We start from the raw sequence: 9,157 nt of genomic DNA, 5'->3' as shown, positions 1-9,157 counted from the left end.
AAAACATACTGGTAGGTTGATTAGATTGTGAGCCCCATGGGGACAGGGACTGATTTGGCAAGCTCTGTGCAGCGCTGCTGAATATGTTGGCGCTATATAAATAAAGGAATACTAATCAATATAATTATGATTATATATTGCACGTCTGTGGGAGAAAATGAAGACTGGCACACTGAGTGGTAGTCTAAATATATCCCCCTAATGGAGCACCATTTCATAGCACATGATATCCATATCATAGCGCCAATGGCGAGTCCACGTGGTGCCATACCTCCTGTTTTTGTTACAACATTTATGATACTGGATTTTTGTAGTATAGGCGGTCCCCTACTTAAGAACACTCGACTTACAGACGACCCCTAGTAACATACGGACCCCTGGTAATTGATCATTTACTGTACTTTAGCCCTAGGCTACAATAATCAGCAGTAACAGTTATCACAGGTGTCTGTAATGAAGATTTATTGTTGATCCTGGTTCCTATGACAACCCAACATTTTTAAAATCCAATTGTCACAGAGACCAAAAAAAAAATTGTCTGGGGTTACAATAATAAAGTATACAGTTCCGACTTACATACAAATTCAACTTTAAAGAAACCTACAGAACCGATCTTGTACGTAACCTGGGGACTGCCTGTAATGTTAAAATCTGTGCTTTGATACATCAGTCGCATGTGTTACCCAGGTTAGAGAGGAAGTAGAGATATTTTTGGAAGATAAGATTTTACTTGTTTGCCTTTTTTCTCTACATGTTCCTTTTTTTTCTTTTCTCAGAAAGGAAGTGTACCATATCACTTCTGTGCAGACTGAGGTATGGAACATCACAAAGCCATGATGGACACCACCCACTTTCTTTCGAAATGGATTATTTTCTCAATTTCAGCATGTACTTTTTGTCAGTGCATCCTAAGGCAGAAATGTCAGGTGCTGGAAAGGAAATATTACTCTGCAGTCATGGATCTAGAGTTTGGTAAGTGCCAGGAGTTTGAAGAGCTGAATTTCACAATTGGGGTGAATTGTGACATGGTAGGAGATCTCAGAATGTCACTTAGGGAGGTCCCATTGGACACAGACTGGCTTTGTCTAACAAACTGCCGGCAAGTTACAATACAAGCGAACTCCTTCTCTAACTTCAAAAGCTTAAGAGCACTTAGAATTCATGGAAATTTTATGACTCCAGCTAAAGCTTTCCAAGGTCTTCCTCAGCTGTCTATACTGTGGATATGTTTGGAAAATAAAGACGGCAATATAACGCTTCATGAAGATACATTTTATGGACTGAATGCTCTGCAAGAACTGAAATTATCCGGAATGAGTATACCGAATATAAATTCTTCCATATTTAACCCTTTGGAATTCCTAACACACCTCATTCTGCAATCTAACCATATCACTTCACTAAGGTCGGTACTGCTGATGTTGAAGGAATTCAAATATTTAGAAAAACTCTCAGTAATTAACAATGATATTGAAACATTAAGGGAATCTGACTGTGTAACTTCTCCATATCCTTCAAGTAATGGCAGATTTTTAGACTTTAACATTAGTTATCTAGATCTGGGCAGAAGTATGCTAAAAACATGTGAAAAGAATTCTTTGTGCAACTTTCCTCACTTGGATTACTTTTGTGTCGAAAAGACTGGAATTAACATAAAAGATATCCTAAAATCTGGCATTAAAACAATTAAGACCCTCATGTCAAAGGGCAGTTCTTTTAATTCACCTGAAATCTGCAGGTTTTCTTCTTTCTTCAAAGTCAAGGAACTGCTGCTAACAGAAAGTGACATTGTTCATTTTAGCACCTCCAAAGGTTCATGCAATGAGTTGAAGACGTTAGACTTGTCCTTTAATTACTTAGAGGCAATTCACTTCAATCAAATGAAAAATCTAAATAAGTTATTAGAATTGAATTTAACCAATAATGAAACATCATATGTAAAAATTTGCGGGAATGACTCCACCATAGAAATGGATTTGCGCTCCCTGAACTTATCCATTAATTTTTTAACAAGGCTTAAAAGTCAACAATTTTCCTGCCTCAAAAACCTTCTTATCTTGGCCTTAGATAATAACAAAATTAACTTCATTGAAGATTCTGCGTTTGATGGTCTGTATGAGCTGCAAGTTTTGGATTTACAATATAACAACATATTTATTATAGGGGAGTTTACATTTCAGAATTTAATTTCGGTAACACATTTAAATTTGGATGAAAATGCAATTTTTAAAATTCATGGGAATGCTTTTAATTCCCTGAAATTCCTGCAGCACTTAAGGTTAACTTATGTAGACATGCTTGATTTATACTGGTGGCACTCGATTGGAGATTTTCTTCAATATTTGTCAGTAAAATCAATAGATTTGCAATTACTAAATGAATTTTTAGATTTTTTTTCGAGGTTAGAATATTTGGAACTAAATTCAAATTACATACTGATAAACTGTATGAATCAAGTGTTTAGTGAAGCTAAGGAGTTGTACTTAAAAAATATATATACATTTCGGTGTATGGATTTAGAAAGTAATCCTCTAATGAATTTTACAAATCTAGAAAAACTTCACTATTCTCCCGATCCTTATTATCTCACAGATCTCTCTCTTAATAACAGCATGAAATATTTGACAAAGTTGAACTTCCTTCATCTGAAGGACATAGACAAACTGGTTAAATCTGGACAGATAAATAGTCATGAATTAGTTCATGGATTATTTCACCTTAAAGTTTTGCATTTAGAGAATTCGGGAATTGACCAATTCGATTCTGAAGATATTTTCCGCGATTTAAAGGAGCTGGAATTTCTAGTCATTGAAAACCAAATCATGCAAGAGGTGAAGGGAAATGTTTTTGCAGGAATGCCAAACTTAAAGTACGTTTACTTTTTGGAAACCAGTTTTCCTTGCAATTGTAAATTTATGGAGCTACTGGCGTGGCTCGAAGCTGGAACATCCGTGTCAATTATTAATTTCCACGAACAGAATTGTTATGTATACAACATTGAGATGAATTTTGTGTCCTTCCTACAGAACAATTGTCATGATAATCTGGATTTTATAATGTTTATATTGACTTTTGTTTTTACTTTGCTGTTTATGTTCATCTCCGTCTTCTATGAAAGTATCTGGTGGTATATTCTATACACATCGTACACCATCAAGTGTTGGCTAAGTAACAATAATAGAGAAAGAGGTCACTATGAGTACGATGCATTTGTTTCATATAATACCTACAATGAACAGTGGGTAACAGAGCAGCTGCTTCGTAACTTGGAAGAAAACGGTCCCCCATTCTTTAAAGTGTGTATCCACAACCGAGACTTTGAGATTGGAAGAGATATTCTAGAGAACATTATGGACAGTATATACAGCAGTCGGTGGACAATCTGTGTTATCACTCACAGTTACCTTCAGAGTCACTGGTGTTCACTGGAGATGCGGATGGCTACATACAGGCTTGTCGCGGAGAGTAATGATTCCCTTATCCTGATATTCCTGGAAAACATTCCTAGGGAAGAACTTCAATATTACCACAAGCTCACAAAGATTTTAGACAAGAAAACCTACCTGAAATGGCCAGAAGATGACGATGAGAAGCAGCTGTTTTGGGCCAGACTCCGCAATGTTATTAGTAATGATGGAAGAAAGCAAAGATTACAAGAGTAATAGTAGAGACCACTCTCTGCTGCCTATTACTGAACACAAAGTACTACCCTTTGTCACTTAGATCTCTTTGTTTATATGCAGATATTTCTAAAATATCTAATGATATGCCTTCTACTTATTTACTTGCTTCATATAATAATTCCTATTTAATATCAATATATATCCGTAGCCTGCTCTCGCTTCAAGTAGAAAATCCACTTCCTAGGTACATGCAGGCTTTTGTTAAGGGGCTCTCGCAGGCTCCAGAACCACCTTGGCCGATCCAAATGTTTACTGTCGACTAAAAATGTTTCAATAAAGTGTTTTCTACTGGACGCCAGAGAGCTAGATCAAGACGTTTTTTTTTAATGCTCTGACTGAACGTGTGTGAACTGAGCTCCCAGCATGGGGCCAGGGCTGAGCTGGAATGAACTCATCATTCTTTTTACTATATTAGTAGTCCTGATACATAGCAGCAGGAAAAATATTCAATGACTATGTACCGTATTTTCCGGACTATAAGGCGCACATAAAAGCCTAGGATTTCCTTAGAAATCCAAAGTGCGCCTTATAGTCCGGTGCGCCCTATGTATGGCGCAGGGCAGTGGACCCTACTTACATAGGTCCCCGCTACCGGAGACCGGAGACAGCAGATCTCCAGCGGGAACTGCAGACCACGCGGCACGAACAACTTCTGCCGCGTCGGTCTGCAGTTCCCGCTGGAGATCTGCTGTCTCCGGTAGCGGGGACCTATGTAAGTAGGGTCCGCTGCCATCCTCCACCTGAAGGGACCCCCTTCCCCGCTCACCTCTCCGGTCTCCGCTCCGCTCACCTCTCCGGTCTCCGCTCCGCTCAACTCACCGGTCTCCGCATCTCCGCTCTGCCACGCCCCCGGACCTCTGCCACGCCCCCGGCCACCCTGCGCCTTATAGTCCGATGCGCCTTATATATGGAATAATTCCATATATAAGGCACATCGGACTGATGCGCCTTATATTCCGGTGCGCCTAATGGCCCGGAAAATACGGTATATATATATTTGGTAGAAGTGGCAAAATTTGGAGTTTGTTCCGTTAATTATTTTTTTTGCATTATGTTATTTTTACCCTTTTCCTGTGATGTTTTTCATGTGTGTATTAAATCATAGTAAATAAGGCTGGAAAAAAAGCAAGTCCATCCAGTCCAACCTATAAGAATTAAAATTGTTTTAATATTAAAAATAATAATAGCTAAATAAACCCCTACACGACTGCCATTCGGCTGTATACGTCCTATTTGCACATGCCCTGTGCAGAAAGTACATTTATAAATGCCATGACAGGGGCTATATCTCCTGAATCATGGCACCTAGAAACAGGGTAATCCCCCTTTAATATATATATACCTTATATACTCGAGTATAAGCCTAGTTTTTCAGCACAAAAAATGTGCTGAAAAACCCAAACTCGGCTTATACTCGAGTCAAAAAAATAAATAAATCAAAACTCACCTTTCTGGCGGCACCCGTAGATCTTCTGTGCGATCCATCCGGTATTGTTGTGCTGCACGACGGGGAATGGGGGGCTATATACACTGGGGCAGGGGCTGGCAGGCTATATACACTGGGCAGGGGCTGGCAGGCTATATACACTGGGGCAGGGGCTGGCTATATACACTGGGGCAGGGGCTGGCTGGCTATATACACTGGGGCAGGGGCTGGCTGGCTATATACACTGGGGCAGGGGCTGGCTGGCTATATACTGGAGAGGCTGTGACCAATGCATTTCCCACCCTCGGCTTATACTCGAGTCAATAGGTTTTCCCAGTTTTTTGTGGTAAAATTAGGGGCCTCGGCTTATACTCGGGTCGGCTTATACTCGGGTATATACGGTATATTGAGTATGGGTGCTTCACAGAACCAGAGATACCCACCCTTAAAGTTGTACAAAATTTTTTTTTTTAATGTACAGTTTTCTATTTCTATTTTCTATTGTAAATAGAAGGAAGGGGGGTTATCTCAGGTTTTATGAAGCATCTATACATAACCTTATATCATATTAAATTTAATTTTAAGGTGCAAGAGTTCAGGAAATATAGGTGTGAAGTATATATTCAGCCTGTCAGCTAAAGACAGAATGTAGGAACAGCTGCAGGGAAGACTGCACCCTTTTCATCTGTAGCTAAGCCTGGGAAAGGGTGATGGAATTATGCCGTACACATTCATAAACATAATTTGGAAAAATTTTATTTAGTTTTACTACTTACTAGCTGTAGCTCCCGGCATTGCCCAATAGTAGATAACTTCTGTTAGCTGTAACAAAATAGAATGGGTAAACAAAAATATTTTATATGTATCTATAGACTGTCTCAGACTGTCTCTGTCACTGACTGTCTCTGGCAGTCTCTTTCAGTCACTGTGTCTAGTGTCTAGGGCGAGTGACTGTCTCCGGCACTCTCAATCCAGTGACTGTCTGTCTCGGGCACTCTCATTCCAGTGACTGTTGGTCACAGGCACTCTCAATCCAGTGACTGTCTGTCTCGGCCACTCTCATTCCAGTGACTGTCTGTCTCAGGCACTCTCATTCAAGTGACTGTCTGTCTCAGGCACTCTCATTCCAGTGACTGTCTGTCTCTGGCACTCTCATTCCAGCAACTTTCTGTCTCAGGCACTCTCAATCCAGTGACTTTCTCGGGCACTCTCTTTCCAGCGACTGTCTGTCTCGGGCACTCTCATTCCAACGACTGTCTGCCTTGGGCACTCTCATTCCACTTACTGTCGGTTTCGGCATTCTCATTCCAGCGACCGTCTGTCTCGGGCACTCTCATTCAAGTGACTGTCTATCTAGGGTACTCTCATTCCAGCAACTGTCTGTCTCGGGCACTCTCAATCCAGTGACTGTCTGTCTCAGGCACTCTCATTCCAGTGACTGTCTGTCTCAGGCACTCTCATTCCAGTGACTGTCTGTCTCGAGTACAATCATTCCAGTGACTGTCTTGGGCACTCTCATTCCAGCGACTGTCGGTCCCGGGCACTCTCAGTCCAGCGACTGTCGGTCTCGGGCACTATCATTCTGGTGACTGTCGGTCTCGGGCACTATCATTCTGGTGACTGTCTGTGTCTTTGACTGTCACTTTGTCTATGGAGAGATTTATCAGAAGTGTCTGAGAGCAGAACTCTGAGCTCAGCTCATATTAACGACCTGTGGAAGAACAGCAACCAATCACGGCGCAGCTTCCAACTGCCACAGCAGCAGCAGATAATGGCTCCTGTATATGGTGGGTAATTTAAGTGAATTTTGGAAAGCGCAGCGTGAAAATTTCAGCTCAAAACCTGGTCTAAGACTTACCTGAGTCACAAGCAACAACTGTGCAAAATTTGGTGATTGTGAATGCGACAGTACAGATTCCGGGCATACACACATACGTACATAGACACATACGTACATACACACATACATACATAGACTCATACGTACATAGACACATACGTACATAGACTCATACGTACATAGACACATACGTACATAGACACATACGTACATACACACACACGTACATAGACTCATACGTACATAGACACATATGTACATACACACACACGTACATAGGAGAAATGACAAAATATCTTATTTTTTCACGTTTGTAGTCAATTATCTGCAAATTTTAATTTAATTTATTTAACATATAAGAAAATATATGTAATTAATAAAACTATCCTTTCACGTTACAGTCTCTTATTTCTTTTCTATTATAAATATGGTAAAAACTGTAAACGAGTTGTGTGCTTTGTTCTGAAAAGAAATGTGTTACTAAAAAACACAGCTTCCATTTGGAATAATCCATATGGAGGACCCAAGAGTCAGATTAATCAATTGTAGAAGATTCTGGGTAAGATGCACAATCACAGTGTTGCTGCCATGAATAAGGGTCTTAGTAGATTTTATTGCAAGAACAAGGCCGATAAAAATAACGGGGGAGATTTGGCAGAAGTGTCTGGGCGCAAAACTGTTCCACTTGTACACGGCAACCAATAAGAACTTGTTTTTTATTTTCCCACAGCTATTTATAAAGTTAAAGCTGAGCTCTGATTGGTTTCCCTGGGCAACTAGAACAGTTTTACCTCAGACACTTCTTATGTCCCTCCTTGTATTTTACAAGTTAACTTTCAGTTCATAAGTCAACATTTTTGTGGCTGGACACTTGTTCCTCATCTGTAAGTTGAAAATGTTTAGAGAAACGTAAAAAGATCCCATTTTGCATGACATCTTAAAAATGGTTTGCTGATTTTCAGCTAGAATCTCATCCGCTTTAGGTGATATACTTCCCCTTATCTATTTTGCTCCACAGAAAAGCATGAGACATGGTTGGCTTTATTTTTTTATTTTTTATTATTTATTTATTTTTATTTACAAAAAAGAAAAAAGCACATAGAAAAAAAACATATTTCATGCAAGTTGATCGATACATTTAGACTGCAATACCAAAAAATAAAGAAAAAGATAAGGAATATATAAAGTGTTTCTCTGGTTTTTAAAACTTAAAACTGGCTCGTCACAGATGTCTAGACCACAGTTCCCAGCATTTTAGTGGCTTCTTTTTTCCTATTACATCCCAATTATACATGAATAGTTCACAATGGGGGTCATTTACTAAGGGCCCGATTCGCATTTTCCCGGCGTGTTACCCGAATATTTCCGATTTGCGCCGATTTCCCCTGAATTGCCCCGGGATTTTGGCGCACATGATCGGATTGTGGCGCATCGGCGCTGGCATGCTGACAGAAATCGGGGGGCGTGGCCAAACGAAAACCCGACGGATTTGGAAAAACCGCCGCATTTTTTTAAAAAAAGTGTTGCGAAACTTGCACTTACCTTCACTAGGAATAGGCCGGTGAACTTGAGTGCATTTCGGCGGACTTCAGCGCAGCAGCACCACCTGGTGGACGTCGGAGGAACTGCCTTAGTGAATCCCGAGCCGGACCCGAATCCACCGCAGAGAACGCGCCGCTGGATCGCGAATGGACCGGTTAATAAATCTGCCCCAATCTTTATTCATCCCTAGGATGACATCTTCTATTGAAGGTATGGAGTTACTTTTCCATTTCTTTAGAAATTTCTGTACGGGCTGTAGCACATAACCTAAAGAGAATTTCTCTATGTTCCTTGGTCGTTAAGATATTTCCCTCCAAGATGTTGAGGAGGAACAACTCCGGCTTAGTGGGCAGTTTCTTTTTACACAGCCCTTCGAACAGACTAGCTGTCTGCCTCCATAAGTTTTTAATAAGTGGGCAGCTCCATAATAAATGTAGAAGATCCGCTAGTTCCCCACACTTTCTCCAGCATAAGTTGGAGTAAGTATCATAAATCCTTGCTAGCCTATTGGGGGGCAGATACCATCTGGAGATAGTCTTATAAAAGCCTTCGCTGTGGTTGAGGCAATATAAGTTTTTTTGTACTTTGTTTAATGAAGATAGCCAGACTTTTAGTGGGAAGATTTTCCCTATGTCTAATTCCCACTTTAGCATATAGGTTAGTTTG

The 9,157-nt window shown here is 40.3% G+C and overlaps 1 protein-coding gene across 1 annotated transcript; it reads left to right on the top strand.

Annotated features, from left to right (window-relative positions):
- The first annotated feature begins 690 nt into the window (after positions 1-690).
- Positions 691-3,935, top strand: LOC140105739 (uncharacterized). Its single transcript, XM_072129769.1, has one exon. The coding sequence runs from the start codon at positions 816-818 to the stop codon at positions 3,660-3,662; it is 2,847 nt and encodes a 948-aa protein (XP_071985870.1). The 5' UTR covers positions 691-815; the 3' UTR covers positions 3,663-3,935.
- Positions 3,936-9,157: the final 5,222 nt, after the last annotated feature.

This window comes from Engystomops pustulosus, chromosome 11 (genome assembly GCF_040894005.1).
Source record: "Engystomops pustulosus chromosome 11, aEngPut4.maternal, whole genome shotgun sequence".
Taxonomy (NCBI): Eukaryota; Metazoa; Chordata; class Amphibia; order Anura; family Leptodactylidae; genus Engystomops; species Engystomops pustulosus.
The sequence above is the reverse complement of the archived record's forward strand: the minus strand, read 5'-3'. Positions and strand labels throughout refer to the sequence as shown.